General features: G+C 37.1%; 1 protein-coding gene across 3 annotated transcripts in view; it reads left to right on the plus strand.

Moving 5' to 3' along the window:
- NR2C1 (nuclear receptor subfamily 2 group C member 1) overlaps positions 1-11,914 on the plus strand; it is a 47,914-nt gene extending 36,000 nt beyond the window's left edge. For all 3 annotated transcript variants that reach the window (XM_041474361.1, XM_041474360.1, XM_041474363.1), the window contains 6 exons: positions 297-459; positions 1,855-1,976; positions 4,984-5,123; positions 6,937-7,074; positions 10,724-10,829; positions 11,359-11,914. In XM_041474361.1, the coding sequence (XP_041330295.1) occupies positions 297-459; positions 1,855-1,976; positions 4,984-5,123; positions 6,937-7,074; positions 10,724-10,829; positions 11,359-11,533 (844 nt within the window). In that variant the 3' untranslated portion in view covers positions 11,534-11,914. The remainder of the gene's footprint in view (positions 1-296; positions 460-1,854; positions 1,977-4,983; positions 5,124-6,936; positions 7,075-10,723; positions 10,830-11,358) is intronic.
- Positions 11,915-20,136: the final 8,222 nt, after the last annotated feature.

Below are 20,136 nucleotides of genomic sequence, written 5' to 3' on the forward strand. Positions count from 1 at the left end.
TCAGTGCTCTCAGTGAACATCACTAAAGAGATCTTGAAAAGCAAACTGTGATTCAGCAGCACAACCAATATGTCAAAACTGTGAATTTGTTGGCAACTAGGGTAAACAGGATCTGCTGCTAATTTTTGTTTCAGAGTTTGATGGAATGTCAGGAAAAGCATGCTACTGACCTGTTTTCCAAACCTCACTCTTTGAAGCAGACTTCTATATAGATATTTCAGATTTGTGCAGGTTCCTCTTAAATTGAAATGGTCTCTAAAGTGAAATTTTCTTTTTGTTTGTTTGTGATCTTACAGGGCATTTGATACTCTTGCAAAAGCATTAAATCCAGGAGAGAGTGCAGCATGCCAGAACTCTGAAAGTGTTGACACCAGTGCACAGCTGCTTGGTGGAGAAACAAGCATGAACATCGTTGAAATAGAGGGGCCACTACTCAGTGATGCACATGTAGCATTTAGGGTACTGAATCCTTTCTTACTGTTGACTGTTTATAACTGTTTTGGCATAGTGATGTACAATAATGATCTGACTAAGCTTTATTTTGAATTTCTTAGATGAGTATTTGTTCAGGTATTGGCATTAATTTCCAATTAATGAACTGCTTTTGTTCACTGGTTAATTCTTTTTTTGGGAGAAAGTTCTGCACTCTGCAGTGGTTTAGCTGCACTGCTTATTTTATAGTTTCTTACCTTAAAAATACTGGGTAAGCCATGCAAAAGGATTTACATAGACAAAGTTTTTGCATGAAGCAGAGTCAGCATTTCATTGCATGAAGCAGAGTCAGCAACCACATTCTCAGTTGTTAATGGGTGGATGTGATGCAATCTGCAACTGGATTTTGAGACCTTTAAGTGTATTTCTGAGTTTCTTGTTTGTGTAGATACCCTATTTTAGCATGGTAGTAATTGACTTAAATGCAGTTGCTGTGTTAGTTAGCCATATATTTTCTGGATTTATTTTTCATTTTACAAGCTTGCAGGAATTCCTTCTATCTTTTTTTTTATCACCTTATTTTTCATGGACAAATCAAAAAGCTTGGTCATCTGAAAACTTAGTAACAGGCGTTTTGTTCAACTTTACCCCTCTTACCAGCATCTGTTTTGATCATTTAAATGAATATCTCTAATGCAAATGTCAGCTATTTTTTTTAAATTGCATTAGCCAGAACATTATATTAAAAAAAATATTAATTTCTGAAGACAGAATTACATGTTCTAAGCTATTTTGGGTGGAATCTCTTTCTTCACATATGCAGGTAACATCACTAAATTTGCTTACTAACATTGTGAACATCCTTTCTGATGTATGTTGGTTATATTTTTTAGACTTGGGAGCAGCTGTGTATTAGGTATTTTGCTCAAACATCAAAAGATTTCTCTTGTATTTCTTTGTAAAATATTAATTAAAAGTAAAAAAAAAAAATGTTTTGTGAAATAGAATTCTCTCTCACACACACACTCACTCTCTCTCTCTCTCTCCAGAAGTTGTAACTAATCTAATGTAAGCAAGTTTATTCCAGTTACAATGATTCTTCCCTCTTATTCTTTGAGAATGTCTCAGAAGTTGATTTTTGAGATTTTCCGTTTCCAGTTGTCCCAGACAATGTCTATCTGTGAATTAAACTTTGTCTTTCTTGTTGCTGTGTAGTTCTTTAACTTAGGGAGTGTAATGGTGTGGCTAATAATGCAAAAGGGAGTCATTCAGTTTTGTTGGGATTATACCTTTTTGATTTAAAGAACAATTTTATTATTTCACTTAAACTCAAAGGACTGATTTCTTCCTAAACATATTATGAAGAAAGTAAAATAACTGTCTTACACTTTATTATTTTTTCTTCCTACTTTTGTTTTGCAGCTCACCATGCCTTCTCCTATGCCTGACTATCTTAATGTTCACTATATCTGTGAGTCTGCCTCCAGGCTGCTTTTCTTGTCCATGCACTGGGCACGTTCCATTCCATCTTTCCAAGCTTTGGGGTAAGTGTTGCGTTTATTCACTTACGTTGTGCATATGTGCTTTGGAATTCTTGGTTTTTGCTGTCTTCTTCAGGGACTTGTAAAAATATGAAACTACTTATTAAAACTGTTATAAATCTTAATTGTAAAGTAAATTTTCTGAATTAAAACTACTCCCAGTTTGAGTCCAAATTCAGGACTTTGGTTGGGTCTTGTTAAGATAAAGGAGTGGATTTAAAACAGTTGAATGCCCACCCACTGCTGCTTCTTAAATATATTTTGAGGAAACTAGGAATTTCTACCAACTTTTTAATAGCTACAGCTCTGTGCTACATCATGATGCTTATCAGGCAATCGCCAAAAAGAAGCTCCTGTCTGAATCTGCAAAATTTGTCCTTATAAGGTGAATTACTCCTAATAATCTTGCCTTTAATAACCTACACGAAGAAAATGATTAGCTAGATTCAGCAAACATTCAAAATGAAGTTGTCTAATTCAGAAGATTTGCCAGAAATAAATGGCTCCTTTAACCAAAAGGTAATTCTAACTGTTCTTTTTACAGTTTGTATAACATCCTGCTTCTCCATAAGAATTCAGTGTATCACTTAAAATTCTTAAGTTCAGTTTTGTAGTCCACTGCTGATCATCATGAAAAAAAGATGTCCAAACTGCATGGGAAAAACTGATTTTTATAATATTCAGAAGTAATTTTATGAAGATACATCAAACCAATAAAGATACTGTATCAGCTCTGACACAAATGGTGAATAAATCATGATAGTTTGTTCTCATTTGCAGTGTTTCTGTTTAATTTGGTATCAAAATAGCCTGTGACTGTGGCAGCAAAGAGAATTCCTCTTTAAAATGAGGGATTGTCCCCTTTTCCAGGATAGCTGTCAAAAGCAGGATGGTCTGTAATTACCGTTTGTGTTTACTCAGATGCTTCAACCAAATGATTCCACGGTTTTTAAGGAAAGATACTGTATTGTGTGTAATTAAGCCTGTGTGTTGGAGAAGGAGAAAGGAATATTGTATAAAGAATAGTAGGGGTAAAAAAATAGGTAAATATGATGTTTTATTCTGGTAGAAATTTTTGACCTGCAGAATTACGAAGTGCCTAGCAAATAAACATAGTACGTTTTGTCTCTCTGGTTTTGTTACAGAGAGACAAATGCAAATTAGTACAAATTGGTATTCTAACGAGAAATGGGAATTGCTTCTTAAAAATAAAATGTAGTACAGAAGACCTCTCTCTCCAAAAAAATTTAGTGAGAAAAATCTGCACCTGCTCTTTTTACCTGTTATTTCACAATATATTTTTCTGGTTAAAAAATACAGAGGAGTAAGCTGCCATAAGAGTGCTAATGTTCACCTGTAATAGCATTTATAGACCCAGTCAAGATCATGGGCAACAGTATATAAATAACATAAATTGAAGTTTTCTTTGAAGCACCTAAAATGCAGACTGTTTTCAAGTGGAGATTTATTTGAAATTAATGCAGCCTTTATAGCTGGAGTACATTATATCCTATAATTTTGGCTTTCAGAAGGGTGACTCATTTCACTTTTAAACTGAAGAGAAATTCATAGAGCATGATGAGTAATGGTTTTATAAGGAAGATGGATAATTGTACCTAGGTTGTTTCTTCCTCAGGCAACATTCTCCTTTAGTCACAGCAGGATAGTTGCCTTTCACCTAATGATGTAGTTAATGATGCCAGATATTGATTAGCTCATCTTCCTGCATGGGCATCTTTGTTCACAAAGAAACCTTCACCAAGCTGCTTACAGCCTCTTAGTTTTGTGAGGCTGCATAAGGAAACTTAAGAACTGGTTCTGGTGTAACTTTGATGAGCCATAAAGATGCTGTAGATGATGTGTTTATCTACGCACACTTATCAGAGGAGTAGCCAGTACACCCTGTTTTCAATGGTGCTCTGCACAGTCCCTTTGATTAAGTTAAAGGAGATGAACAAAGATGTGACAAATACATGCAGAAGCTGCATGTACAGTATCATGTCTACCATAACAAGAACTTGATCCAAATGAAAATATTGCTCTCAGTAAGCTCTGTGTAATCCAGTTAAGGACAAGTCTGTGTTCACCAGTCATTTGGCATCTTACTATTGCACTGAATCATCAGAACTGTTCCTGAAGATTATATCTGCATTCTTCAAAAATCCGTTCCACTGTATTTTTGTAGTTGAAATCCTAGCTTTAATATGCTTTTCTTCTTTGATAGATCTTGTACTTCTTTTAAATTTCCATTATTTGTATTCACTGGCTAAAACTGTGAAACGTCGTACCTGAATTTGACTCCTCTCTGGTGGGATTTGCTTTCTAAGGTACTGAGCTCTTGTTAAGCTCTGAGTTAGAGATGCTTGGCATAACTGAAAGTTAGGTTACTAATACAAAAGTGGCTGAATATGAATTGATATATTTTATTTTAAGCTGCAGCAAATAAATCCTTATGACTGGTACTTATACTTTGAAGTCTTTATTTCAAACCTTATTCCAAACTTGAAAGGGATGCAGAAAGCAGCAGTCAGGAAGCTCAAACTTGATCACACATGTTCCATTTCACCTGTATCTTCAATTAAAAAATTATACCAACCTGTCAGTTTTCAAGTGAAAAAAAAATCCCAAACCCCGTGAGTCTGTTCTACATCCACAATAAAGGAACAGTGCGATCTTTTTTTTGTCCATGCATATAAATGTTTCCCAAATCCTAAGAGAACTAGCATGATGGAGTACACTGTGGCAGTTGTCATTTACTGTAACTTCAGCTTGCTTTTGTAATAGAAATCGATCTCCTTTTAGGTCATTTAAACAAAAATGTATTGCTTTACAAAAATCACTTTAAACAAGGTATTTCAATTCTAGCATGCAAAGAAAAATTATGCGGAACTTCATTTTGATGTTGGTTGTAATGATTGAATTAGATTAATGTTTTATGAAGTGTTCGTCGAATTAAAAAAAGTGTGAATGCAGATGGCTGGTTTTATTAAATTATTGTGCTTTTTAATAGACAGGATAACAGCATATCATTAGTAAAAGCCTGCTGGAATGAACTTTTTACGCTTGGTCTAGCACAATGCTCACAAGTTATGAATGTGGCAACGATCTTAGCTGCTTTTGTTAATCACCTTCAAGGCAGTTTACAACAAGGTAAGGTGTATACTGTGCACATACCAGACTTGGGGAACTACTTGATATTTCTTAAGTTTTAAAGTGCGCAGAAGCTCTTTATTTATCCTTCAGTTGTTATTGTAAATTTACAGTTTAAAGAATTTCATGTTAGTATTGAAACAAAATGATACTAGCAACTACAGTCCCCAAGACAGAATTTTTTAGCAATTTTGTGAAAGTCAGCTGTGATAATATTTAACTCCAAATAAAAAAAACTTTTTTGGTGTGTTATATTGTCTAATAGTATCCTCTTGTCTGTTAATATCATCAGCCCAAATTAGGAATATTTTGGGCAGCATCAATGTTAAGAACACAAGAGTACTGTGAATATGATTCCTCTGTATGAAAGATACAAAGTCAAGAATGACCCACCTGTCCTTGTTCTTCATGGCTGTGACACAAAGCAGCTGAATGCCAGCTTGCTGATACAGTTCCTTTAGATAACTTGGCTTGTTGACTTCTGTGTATCAGTTTGAGTCTACATAGAAGTCTTCAACAGATCTCTACTAAGTACGCTTTGTTCCTTGCTAATCCTATGTCCTGCATCTTTGGCATATTTTTCATTCAAATGAAAGACATATCAGTTGGTCTCTTTAATTCTGTTCCGAGCTGGAAGGGAGTTTTAGCTAAAAGCTTTGTGTCCTTGTGGATACTCACAAGGTTATCACCACTAAAAGCTATCCAGTCAATAATAGTATAGTCTTCATGTGTTCATAGTCATAACACATTATTCATAAGTTAGGTGCTCATAGAAAAATCTAAGCATTTTCAGATTTAACTAAATTTTTGAGTTGTTTGCTGTTAGGGGTATGAAAATTCACTGTTGTTGATGCTATGCAAATGCAGATTGGTAAACTAGAAAAAAACAGCCTACCAGACTATAGATGTTTTAATCTTCTTTTATGATAAGGTAATTAAAGAATTATTTCCAAGGGGTTTTTGTGATTTAAAAGCATCCACAAGATCCTCCTGTAAATAACAATAGCTTAAAACTGATCAAATAATGAGATGTGTTGGATCAGCTAAAGATACTAACAAATCTGTGATTGTCTCTAGCAGATAAAAATGGAATCTGGAAATTTTTGGTCTATGTAATAGTTAAAGTATGTTTACCAGAGAGGGTACTGTAGTAATTAGTCATGTTTTTATCATTATTACGAATACATATTTCTACCATTTAAATTGGGAATCAAGGTTGACTGCAAGAACCAGTTGTGCCGTCTGCCAGCTGCAGTATCTCCAAGAGGTACCAAGTTTGTGGAGTCTAGAGACTCTAGTTTGATGGGTTATGGAGGGAATGGAGTTTTCAGGCTGCTTTGCTATTGCTGACTCAAGGGGAGCAGCTCTGCAGCAACCACATTCCCCTCAGTGTCAGTCAGGGAAGGTGTATGGTACACCTTTCCCAGCAGTGACATGGTCTCTGAACAACACAAAGCTGGACACTGTCCTTCCATGTGGCGCCTGAGCCTTAGGCACAGAGCACAGGTCAGCACTTGCAGCATGTGCTTTTCTTATAAGTAGTCTCTTCCTTCCTTGATCATTTCAAGCTCTAGTCCATGCCTGATAACTGGAAACATTAGCAGGAAGATCCTAATTAGAAGAGGTGGAAAAACAGAGTTAATACTCTGTAATTTCTGGTGTAAAGATTATTCAAACCTATCAGGAATTTATAGATGGCATAGATTTCCCATTGTTTGAATCTAGAAAAATAATTATTTTTGAAATTCCAGTGTGACCACATTTTTGCATGTGTGCTAACTTGGGAATTTTTGTTATGTGTGTCTTGATTTAGAGAAGTTGCCAACAGACAGAGGAAGACTAGTAATGGAGCATGTCTTCAAATTGCAAGAGTTTTGTAACAGCATGGTTAAACTGTGTCTAGATGGATATGAATATGCATATTTGAAAGCAATTGTCCTCTTCAGTCCTGGTATGTAATTATTCCAGATGTAACATTTTAATCTGTGCTGTTTGTTGCTGCATACCTGTTTCATTATATGCAGTTACTGCCTCATTTGTTGAGGAATCTTGGAAGGTTTGTAAGGACTGTAGGAAGAGGAGGGTTACTCTTCTAATGTAAACAACTGAATGTTGCTTTGGGGACATTTTTTGCAGGGGGGGACTTTGATTCTTTTTATTTGTAGATTTTTATTCTTGGCTGTGCCACTCATGCGTTTTGTTCTTTTGGGTATGGGATTTTGGTTGTTTTGGGATTTTTTTTCTTTTCATTTACTTATTTATTGCTTTTAACTGTGCCTCCTTTCAGGGGTACATTTTCTGAAGGCCTGCAGTTAAATTTTCTGAAGTGTTGCTCTTGCACATGCAGATGAGATAGTTTTTCATATATTAAAATCCCAACTTCAATCTATCTGGGCATCAGTTCTCACATTCAGAATTACAGAAACATCTCCTCTCCCCCACACTGACTGCATATAGCATTTCTGGTGAATGAGCACCAGAGACATTCACTTATGTTATTATTTCTGTCTTCTAAACAGTATTTGCTTAATGTACTCTCAGTAGCATTACTAGACATACATTAGACAGTGAAGGTAATCTAACTTTATTTCCCTTCTGGGTGATTAGTTTACAATAGGGAGGAAAGAGACCTCTGGTTATGGTAGATGCTTACTGGGTAATTGCATTGTGTATCCCTTATGCCTGGCTGTAGAAAGTTACAAAATTAATTTTCTTACTTGGAAGTTGCAGAATTAACTTTTCACAAAAGGTGTTTAGGTATTCTATCAGCATCATCCTGCAGGCCTTAGATTCATCATTCATAATTGGGATTTAATACAAAGCCAAGTAAAGACTTTTGATGAGAGAAAAATGTGCAAATCTCAAGTACTTCCTCTATCTCCAAGAGTTTTTCACTCTCACATTTAGAAAGTAAGTATTTGGTTACTCCATTTTGCATTAGAAGGTGTTAAAAGCACCAGCAGCTTCCTTAATCGTTGTTGCTCTGCCTTTTGAAGATGCTGATGTCCTGTACGAAAGATTGGAGCAGATGTTAAAATGCTCACAGAATCTTAATGACGCCTGTCAGTAGTGTAGGACATGGAGGAGATCTGGCTATTTGGTTCTTGTTGGTTCTCTAGACTTATTAGATCCAAGAAGAACTTTCTTTTTGCATTCAGTTGCAATTTACCCTTACATAGAAAAATTAGTTGAGGTGAGAAAATCTTTTAGAACTTGGACCCTTCCAAAATGTAAGTTTTAAGCAGGTTTTCTAATATATAGAATTCATATATTGTGAGGTTCTTGCTTTGCAGTTTCCCTCAGATTTGCATGATATTTTCTGTATGTAGTATCTACCTAGTAAAAGGTATATGTAGTATCTATCTAGTAAAAGTGGCAGCATCAGCAGGAATTCATGGTATTCATCAAAGTGCACAAACAAAACCCTGCATATCTTCCATTGCTACCTATATATATATATATAATTTTATATATATATTGCAGTAATGGAAGACTTCTGAGACGAAAGACATTCATGCAAAAAAAAAAGGTAGTATAAGTAGAGTCAGAATCCTTGAGAAAAGATGATAAATTTCCAGAGGAATTCCTATTGTGATATTTTTTATTGTGGATCACTAAGGAAAATCTGATCCTGGGTGTTTTACTCTAAAACATGATCCAGCTGTCAGTCCTTATGACGAGGAGAGTCTTGCATGGTTTTATGTGTTTGCTTGTATAGTTCACTGTATCACTGAAACAGTTTCAGTTTCCTGATAAGCAGGACTCACCGTTAAACCCACTTCGTTTAAACACAGTATATTAAGCATGCTTGAAAGTCTTGGCAGTTTTCCTTTTCTGCTGAGGATTGAACAGTTGCAAATACACCATTATTACAGAAGAGACTTTCTCCAAGTGGATGGTAGGAGGGTGTTTGCTGGTTTAATTTTAATAAATAAGACTTGCAGGAGATATAATTCTCCAAGTGTTCTTACCCCAAAGCAATCCTTTTCGTGGCATTACTATACAAAAACTGGTAGAGGTTACTTCAGGAAAGAAACAAAATTGTGGGAGAATACCTCAAGTCCATTTTTTTGGGATTATGTCCACTAGGATTTATGATAGAATCCTCTAGCCTGTGTAGAAAAATCAATCCTGTTAGACACCAAAAAATACTTCTTGAGGAACCTTACACTTGCAAAGTAGTATTTACCTATTAGTTTAGTCGGAAGTTTGTCTCCTTCCAGTTATATTTGACAACACAAAAGGTAGAAGGAAAAATACCTTGGGAAAATACTCTCGTTCAGTCATATGATTGAGAGAAATTAGCTGATGTTTTCAAATTCACATTACTAATGACTAGTTGCTTTAATGGTAATGTGTTGTCAGAACTCTTGATTCTTGAGCCATATAACAAAATCTTCATACATGTGAAAGTCATGCTTGGTACCTTGAACAGAAGGGATGTCCCGGCAATGACTCACAGGCCAGAAATTTAAAATGGCAGGGATTTTACTGCTGTACTGCAGGATGGGGCTGGGTTGTGCATGCCCTAAGGCAAGAACCTCTCCTTTAGTAGGCCCTGGTGATTCAACTGTGCCAAGCCAGCTGCTTGATTGCTACAAGACAGCCTTGGGCAAAGAGATTAGTGTAAAGGGTGTGCCAAGAAGACTTGGCATCTTTCTAAATGGCTGCAAGTGTACAAGCAGTGCTCTTCAAACTGTTTGCCGAAGTTGACTTCTTGCTGTGTTCCTGACGTGGCTCTAAAAGCAGCAGCACGAAGTGACGCATTTTGCACATAACTCTTAACTCTTCATCTACATGATTTGTCATGCTAGTATGACAGTAAAATTTTTACATTCAGATAGATGGATAATAAAATTACAGACCATGTAGAGAGTTCAGAATTACTGCATAATAATTTCCAAGAGTGACTTGGCAGTTAGGTTGATGTCCTTTCATTTTAGCAACACTTATATTTCAAGTAAGTTCAAATCACTGCTAAAAATTATGATTAGCACATTTGAAATTTTTGCACCAGACTGTTCTTTCTCAACTATCTGAATTGAAAGAGCATTTGGACAGTGCTCTCAGGCACACAATGTGATTCTTAGGGTGTCGTATGCAGGCCCAGAAGTTGAACTTGATACTGATGGGTCCCTTCTAAGTCAGCATATTCTATGGTTCAGTACTGTTTTCTACATGTCTTAGGTAGTTCACAGCTTTTTATTCTGCTTCTTCCACTGCTCTTAATTTTATACTTCACATTTCACCTAAATATTATTTGTGCATCCAATGTTCCAGGAAGTGTCAGTGCGTTGAAACAATCCTGTTTTACTGCTACACAGAGAACAGAGTTGTATCATCAAGATTAACATAAACATTGCAAGCACTGAATTTATTTGAACTCTTTCAAATGTCTGATTTTATTTATGGAAAGTTAAGTAAAATATAAGTGTAAAGAAAGAGAAATATAAGGAGGTAAAGTAGTGGCTGCCACTAAAACCGAAGTTACTGCAGCTACCACTTAATTATATCAGTATGTTGGCAACTGGATAGTCTGTATTGATGTTAGTTCATTTTCTGTAGAACGGGTATAACAAAGAAGAGGGTTTTTTTTTCAGATCACCCAGGTCTAGAAAATGTGGTACAGATTGAGAAATTTCAAGAAAAAGCTTACATGGAGTTCCAGGACTATGTAACAAAGGCGTATCCCGATGATACTTACAGGTCTGTAAACTAAGATGCTTACTTGATGATTCTCTTTTCAGAGTCTGAAAACTGATTTGAACAGTTTTTCATGTAATAGATACATACATTTTCTTCTTACCTCATTAAAATTAAGGAATTACCTTTAGAGCACTTCAAATATTATGCATGTGGTCATATATATTGTGCAGTATTTTTAATCTCATTATTAATCTCTAAAATTAAATATCCAAAATAAATATTAGTAACATACAATTTGATTTGCATCTGTTTGGAATATTTCCTCATTTAGTCTTAAATCCAAACATACATAGTTCATGTAGTTCACAGGCATTTGTACATTTTCTGTACTGTTCAAGACATGACTAAACATAAATTTAATGCTATACTGATTTAAATATTTAAGCCTTTCATAAACTAGATATAGCAAACTTTGACCAGTAGTGTCCCTTGTCATATTTTTTCTCTTCTTTTGCTAATAATATCATGGAGAACAACACCAAAATCTGTGCTCTGCTAAGTAAAACTTTCCACCAAATTTGTTTTCCAGACTGTCTAGACTTCTTCTCCGATTGCCCGCTCTTAGGCTGATGAGTGCTGCCATAACTGAAGAGCTGTTCTTCGCAGGACTGATTGGCAACGTTCAGATTGACAGCATCATCCCATACATTCTGCGAATGGAGACAGCAGACTACAACTCTCAGATCATAGGGCACGGTGTGTAAAAGTAGCAATCCAGGATTCTGTACCATGGCAGTCATGGTGATGTAAATGCATACCCTGTCTCCAAGAGATGGTCATAAGCCTTCCAATGCACCTTTCCAAAGAAGGCTCATATTCCTCCTTTCCAGTACACTTGGGAAATGTGGTGGAGTGTATTAGGATATAGGATCCCTTCCTGTTCTTCATCTGTCTTCAAGGACTTGTAAATTAACTTGATATCTGAAGAAGGTCAAGAATTGTCCATCCTATTTTTGTAGGTAGACGGACTTGGAATATTTGTTTATGAATTTCAGGCTTATGAGGAAACGGAAGAAGCTTTGATTAAATTAAGATATCTCAACTTAGTTTGATGTTTTAGACAAATAAATTAACTTTCCTCTCTGAGTTTTGTTTTCAGTGTTTTGCTGCTAGTTATTTTTCACGTATCAAATGGAAAATACATAATCAAACATCCTGAAAAAGGCCAGTTTCCATGCAGACAAGACCCAGCTTAGTTTTGGCTGTTGTTTTGAAGAGTGATTTGTTTCCTGCTGAATTAAACACTGGATACCATACCCCAAGTGCAGGGAAATAGAGGACATTCACATTTAAAAATATTCTGGTGTTAACATTGATGCCGTTGATCAAAAGACAAGAAGCAAAGAGTCAGTAGTGACTGTTTTGCAGATGCAACAGAATACTATATTCTAACAATAATGTGGTAGACATCAGCTGTTTTATACTGTGAAAAACTAACAGAGAAGTGTGTAGTGCAGGCATTCAAAGACAGCATACTCTTGCTTTTTCTGGTCTCAGAGCTTTTTCACACTACGCCTCCCTCTTTCATACTCAGTGCGCAGTGATGGAGGCATTCTAGATGCCCCTTGACTTTTGTCCATGACTTTATTTTTTGTTATGGTTAGCCCTTAGGTATGCAATTCTCTTTTCCAACCAGTCCTCTATGATTGCTTTTCAAATTTGAGTTTGTCAAATCCATTGTCCTTCCATATGGGAAGGACAGAGGGAAGGACATTCCCTCTGCTGCTTTTCCTTTCATCATTAGAAATGGGCCTAGATACTCCATGCATGTTGCCTGAATCACTCCATAGCTCCATCTAAGGAGCTATGTTAAATAGCTCCTTTAAATGTTCTTCTGTCTTGAGGATGTGACTCATGTGACAAGTAACACTGACATGTGATTGCTTCTTCCTTCCTTTTGCAACAGGAAGTAATGCACCCCTGGCATGTTTACTTCCTGCTGCTTAAAATGAGAGAAGTATCCTAGTGAAAATGGTCTTCTTTAGACATTAGCATCTAGCATTTTCTGAATCTTGGGTCAAGGCCAAGCTTGATTTAGCATGACCCCTTTCTTTCTCTGGCAGAACTGAGTGAGGAAGAGCCTGACGCAAACAAGAAACACATGCCTGCACTAAAAATTGCCTAGAAGATCAGATTAAATGGAGGCCTTTGCCCACTCTGCAGTGGCAGTTCCAAGGCCCCCTAACACCAAGAGGCTACAAGACGAGGCTTGGGTTATAAAGTTCTTGAGTTCTGTAGTTTTTTCTCAGCATCTGAGGAGCACTACCAGATAACCTGAGAACTGCCTCTGACATTGAATTTCTGTGTTCTTCTCAGTTCTACTAACTGAGCTGCTTGGATCTTTCTCTATCCAAGCTATAATTGGAGACTGTATTATAGAATCACAGAATCAGATGATGGTTGGGGTTGAAAGAGGCCTTAAAAGTCATCTAGTTCCAGCCACCTCTGGACAGGGACATCTTCCACTAAACCAGGGTGCTCAGAGCCCCAATCAACCTTGCATTGAATGCTTCCAGGAATGGGGTGGGGCATTCACAGCTTCTCTGGACAACCTGTTGCAGTCCCTCACCACCCTCACAGTAAACAATTTCTTAATTTCTAATCTAACCTTCTCTCTTTCAGTTTGAAGCCATTCCCCTTGGCCTGTCACTACATGCTCTTTAATAAAAAGTCCCTTTCCATCTTTCTTGTAGGCTCCCTTCAGGTACTGGAGGCTGCAGGAAGATAATGACACCGGTCTTGATATGGACCCCACATGTCACTGATGTTCCTTGGGATTCTGAGCCACTGAACACTACCCTCAGGTTGTGACTGTCCATCTACTTTCTTACTCATCTAACAGTGCACCCCTCAAATCCATCTCTCCAGCTCAGAAAGAATGTTGTGGAGGACCATACCTCACAATTGGTCATATCCAATCCCATAGATCAAAGCACTTAGCACTGAGGACCCCTGATAGCATGGAACAATGTCTGTGGGCCTTTGCTGTGCCTTTTCTGTGTTAGAACTGGCCATGGAAGCGGAGCACTTCTCATGTTACACCTTTTGAAGGTTGTAGGGTTCTAGTTCTTTATCTGTGTTTCCTGGAGAGCTGTATGAAAATGACTATCCTGTGCCTCAGGAGGTGTGCGTCTCCTCAGCAGAGTTTTTGGAAATATGAAGGACTGTTGCTGCCAACCTGCTGTGCTTGTTCTCTCCCCATGGGTTAGAGGCCCATTTTTGATTTGTAGGTCCAAGTTGCAGATGAGAGGTTGATCATTCTCCAGTTCAGCTCTCCTCAGAAATTCTGACCCTGCTTTCTAGTCCCTTGCTATCCGTAATCCACTTCTGGCCCTAGCAGGCACAGGAGATTTACAGTCCTCTACATTAAAAGTTTAAAGGAAACTGACAATATATTACTTCTGAATATATTGGGGGTAGTTTCCCAGGCATTCCACTACACTTGGAAGAGTTTTACTCTAATATTCTCCAGATTTATGAAACCCAGGTAATAGCAAGATGGAAATAAAAACCTGCTTTCCTTTGTAATGCAGTACACTATGCAAATCTCTCTCACATCCTTGAAGAAATTTTTCACTCCATAGCTTGAGCCTCAGGTGTAATATGGAGTTCTTTGTTTAGAGCTGACAAAAAGGTTCAGCTGATGCAGCCTTTCATGTGGTACTCCAGCTTTGGAAACAGCTGAGAAAATATCAGTGTATCTACAGATGTAAATTTTTAGCAATTGAATCCCTCAGTTCAGCCATCTTTATTGCTTGAAGGGACCTTGAAAGATCTTTCATTCCAACCTTTCATGGGAACAGGACCCCAGAAGACACTATCTAGTACCCTGTCCAATCACATCTTGCAGTGATCGGTTGCTCTCAGCGCAAGAAATGTCTATTACATCAAGATTGTCAAGACTTCTTAAGGAGAGTGGCCTTGCACCAATGTCAGCCACTCCCTTAATATTCTAGTGTGGATTTCTTCTGAGCCCATGATTTCTGTGGGTTGAGCCCTTGCAAGAGGCTGCAGACCAGCTGTTCACCTACATGGTGACACATGCACTGCTGTAGATACTTGATCTGGTGCTCTGCAGTCCAGCAATGCTGGTGAAGATGGAAGTACAGAAGGTACTGAGAAGCCCTGCCTTATCAGCATAACTAGTGAGTAGCTTCCCTGCCTAGTTAGGCAATGGCCCTGTACCTTCCCTGTGCTTTTGCTTACTACTCACACATCTGTAGAAACCTTTCTTGTTATTCTTGACATCTTTGGCCAATTTTAGTTCTGTCTGAGCCTTAGCATTCCTGACCGCATTTCTGTGTGCCCTAGCAAGGTTTTTACAGTCCTTGATGGGTATTTAGCTGCCTTTCCGTAGCTAGTATGTGTATTTTCTTTCTTTGTTTTTTTTTTTTTTTTTCCTTTTTTTAAATTTTAATTGGAGCACTGTTTTGGAGAGGGTGTCCTCAGAACCTGATTTTCTCTGGATTCCTGTCCTTGTTTTCTCTTTGTGCCCTAGTCTGTTTGAATGCCAGTTAATGTCAGTTACACATGGACTGCAACTACCATGGACTGCTGGGTCAAGTCTATGTACTTAGGATGTGTTAACTCATAAGCACAGAAACCTTGGTCATGTTTCACATGAGGTTGTTTAAATTCAGGTGTTTGTATATTGTGAGGGCCAAAAAACCCCTACATTTTATGATGTTGGATACCTCTGACATTTGGACCTCTAAAGAGCCAAAGTGCATACATACCACACATAGCAAACAGCTCTGGCTACTGGTAAGTGACCTTTTTTCCCCCAAAGTTTTACATTTTTATGATAATAGATTTTCAAGATTGATGTAAAGGCAGAGTGCAGCTCATCTATGCTGCCTGCCAAGTAATCTGTTTTGTCTTTATGATGATCTAAAAGATGCATCCCATACAGGAGGTTGTTGTTTCAGTGTTGCTCACTTTGCTCAGCAAGATCTTCATTAATTATTTAAAATTATTTCATTAATCATTCTTAAACTATAAATTCATCCTTTTGATAAGTAATGAGGCATAATGGGGTTTTCTCAGGAATGGGGGTTATAAAACAGGTAAATACAGGAATCAACATGGTTTTTCCTTATTCATCCATGGTAACCATTACAGTCCTCTAAGAAGAATGCATCAGCTCATGGAAAAACCAAACCGTGAAGTTCTGAGTTTGTTGTTTCAGTTACTTTAAGATAACTGCTTCTAAGTTAAATGAAATATATCAAGTTACCTTCAACTGAGACCCTTAGTGTTTCTAACAGTTATTTTTTATGATTGCATGATCTCACATTACCACCTGTGTGATTTATTGTCATTTCTAGTCTTATGAATGAATATTCCTTGGTACTGAATGAGAGACTGACTAATATTACTGGGTTCTGTCAGTACCACTGTCAATACAATAACAAAAATGTGACTATTGAAGCTTAATCCACCATGGATATTAAACTATTTCATTGTTTTTCTGATTTCATTTCAACCTTAAATTACTTGTCAACTTTTTGATCTTTACAAGCCTTGAAAGTTTTCAGAGCCCATCAGGATTTAACCAAATTGTGACATTTACCCACCAAAAACTCTTCGCCAATGAAAGGAGAAGTTTAGTTTCAACAGCTTTAAATTTTCGATGTTGACAGCAAGAAAAATCATTTTAATATAAATCACATGAAAGGAAAAACAGTTTTATACATTTTAGAATCCTATAATTTAAAGAAAATAGTACTGTTACACATAATAAGCTTACTAGTTCAAATATTTTTCATGAAACTGTATGTTGCACATGTGTAAGTGGGTTTAGGTTGCTTGTTTCATACTGCTAAAGTTCCTAGTGCAAATAATTGTTATATTTTAAACCTTTCTCAAGAGTTCCTTCATTGCAATACCTTCCATAGTTACAAACCTATCTGTCCATACATTTATTCTTGTTGTGTGATCTTCAGGGTCAGTGAAAGTCAGTCTGTTGTTTTTGAAACTTGTCCTGTGCATTTTGTTCAGCCTTTGTGGTTTGCTAGTACATCAGTTTCAGTGTAAGCAATACAGTATCACTGTATTTGTCTTGCTGTTGTATAAAAAAAATCACTTTAAATGTCTTGAAACCCGGCTAAATTAGAAAACTATATTTTGGATGTATTTTTAAAAATAAATTGTAAGTTTCTATTATAGAAAACAATTGCAATATCCTATTATTTGTTAGTGATTTTTACAGATTGTTGTATGGACCTAGAACACGGTATATGATTACAAATAGTTTGTGGATCTTTCACATTTTTATTATACAGTGGAGTATTCTCAGTTATATTCAGTCTCTGGGATTTGTGCTAGCTGCAATATCTTGCTATTTGCTAACCTTTTTGCAATTAACCCTTTGTTTCCATGCTTACTACTTTCTGGTCTATGCATTTGACAATTAATAATTTATTGTAAAATTTAATTTACTAGTGTTTTGGTTTATAAAATGCTGTACGGAAATATGTATTGTAATGAACCCCGGTCATGGATCTTTATGTCATATAATGCAATAATGGATATTTGGAAATTAGTATTTGATTCATTATGGATCAGTTTTAGGTTGAAAGTTACAGTACGGTTGAACAAAGCATTTTTTCTTTTGAAAGAAACAGACTTCAGATGTTCAAGTAAACTTATCTCAATTTTAAATACTACTGGATAAATAATGAATTTTATTGATGTTTAAAATTGTGAAATCAGCACAAGCTTTGGTCTATTTCAGAACTGATTTTTAATGATCATTTTAAAAGTGTAAGGTTTTTAGTTGTCATCTTCTGTTATAAACGAATGTGGCATTTGCATGTGCAGATAACCCAGAATGCTATCCCAAATGAGAAACTAATTGCCATTCTTTCCATGTTTAAATTCTGAAATGTTTTTATCATGAAGTAAATTAACTGACACACTGCAGCAAAAATGTAAGGTGCACTGGTAAGATAAAGTCTGGATAATGCAATGAGTTTACTAATTAAGAGAGCTGGAAATAAGCATTTCTCAAGAAATTTTACTCCAGGCTCTATCTTGCCTCTGTTTTGAAGACTTAACCTTTTTTGGTACTTAGAATCACAGAATGGTTTGGGTTGGAATGTTGGAAGTAGTCTTAAATATCATGTAGATCCAGCCCCTGCCATGGGCAGGGACACCTCCCACTAGACCAGATTGCTCAAAGCCCCATCCAACCTGGCCTTGAACACTTCCAGGGATGGGCATCCACAGGTTCTCTGGACACCCTGTTCCAGTGTCCACTACCCTTATCATACAGAATCTTATAAAATCTTAGAACCATTAAGGTTGGAAAAGACCTGTTGGATCATTGAGTCCAACTGTTTCATCCTTGTGTCCAATCTAAATCTGCCCTCTTGCAGTTTCAAACCATTGCCCCTTGTCCTATCACTACAGGCCCTAATGTCTTTCTCCATCTCTCTTGTAGGCCTCCTTTAATTATTAAAAGGCCACTAGAAGCTCTCCTCAGAGCCTTCTCTAGGCTGAACAACCCAAGTTCTCTGTCTGTCTTCATGGGAGAAGGGCTTAAGCCCTCTGCCCATTTTTGTTGCCCTCTTCTGGATCCACTGACTTCTACAGGGCCCTGTTCCCCAGTCAGTCTGCTAATGAACTACTTTTTCTTCTGCTAGTAACTCCAAAGCCTTCTGGCCACTTCTATGGCATTTGACTTTTTCTGTCAACAAACATCCCTAGCACCCTGGCTTGCCTTAGCTCCTAATACCTCTGTCAAATAACTCCAAAGAACATTTCTGTTTTATCATAGAGTCCATCTTTGATGAGCTGCTTTGTTTTTCTTCCCATGTGTACCAAGTCTTGTGTTAATACATGCTGTGGATGGCCTTACCCTTGTTTTGATACACAATGGCTAATAGAGAATACAATTTTCTCTTAAGTGAATCTTTATGAGAAGAAGTCAGGGTTGTGCATTTGGCTTGAATGTAAGAACCAATTGTGCCCTCAGAGGCGCTGTTGCAGGTGCAAGTCACTTGGACTTCTGGAGCATCACCACCTTCAAGTATCAACATCAACATCTGGATGCTTAAGGCTTTCGTGGCTGTTGATACTGGTTGAACAAATGCATTTCGTGATTATTTTTTTAAAAACTGGATCTTTTAGTAATGCTTGCCCAAATATATTTTCAAGTTAACTCTGCTTGGATTAAGGAGAGGTGGTGGGGTGTTGGTCAGGAGACAGGAATATTTGTGTTCTGTGTGAAATGGTAAGGGAAAGGGATAGCACAGAAGTGATGTTATGGGAATGCTTTTAACTAAACTGTGGTGGATTTGCCTGTGACAACAGAGAAACCAGATGGAACTGCTCCACTGTGGGTTCTTCTGAGCGAATACTCAGCAGAAGTGTCTGCTGGACATCCAGAGACCCAAACTGCCATGCTCTGAGCCTCTGGCAATGCCAACTCCCCAGACAAGAAAGTTGGTTGGCAAGAGACGTGTGGGCAGCCAACCCTGTGGCTTTGGTCCTTTGCAGACCTGCAGTCCAATCCCTCCCAATAAGCTGTTCATGAGGTGCCTAAGCTCCTTTATGATTACTTCAGTTCCCCTGCATCCTAGGGTTTTGTCAGGGAGCAAACTGAACAGCCACATAGTTTGGCTAATGAAGGCTCCCTGAGGAACAGCTTCAAAAGGAATTTTCTTTCACTCTGTAATCAGGAGAATTTTGCCATTGGAAAATCAAAGATGAAGTTAGAGTTACTGCTGGAGAAATAACTCAGACACTTCCCACAAAGAGGCGGGTGTTTTCTAAAAGTGCCAGTAAATTTATTATTCTAGGGCTTTTGAGAGCTAAACTGTTCTCACAGATTACATACTGAAATGTTTTTGAAAATGATAAAGTATGTACCTTTTTGGTAACGTTTCACTTAGTTCCAGACTATGATGTTATCTTCTAATTTTTTCAATCAATAGAACCCAAGTGACAAAAACTTCTTCCAGTGTGTTTTTGGGAAATGTATATGGATATAAGACTAAAAAAATGTTTTAGTGAAAGCATTAGAGATTTCACTGTTTAGAGTAAAATGAGAGACACTATGGTTAGAGACTGGAGTAGATTATTATTGGACACTGAATTGTGGAGATTTGTGTTGTGGATTGGACTTTGCTTCTGGAATTCTGCAGTTTTAGAAGGATGGGGCAGGAACAAGAGCATAGTATGCACTTATTTCTTAGTCTTTCTTATGTTGGATTTTTTCTTAATTTAATTAAGAAAAGGATTTCCATTTTTTTGTTGTAAATGGATATTCCACAGTTGTGAACCACTGCATAGTAAATTTACA

This window comes from Pyrgilauda ruficollis, unplaced genomic scaffold (assembly GCF_017590135.1).
Source record: "Pyrgilauda ruficollis isolate IOZ18807 unplaced genomic scaffold, ASM1759013v1 scaffold32, whole genome shotgun sequence".
NCBI lineage: Eukaryota > Metazoa > Chordata > Aves > Passeriformes > Passeridae > Pyrgilauda > Pyrgilauda ruficollis.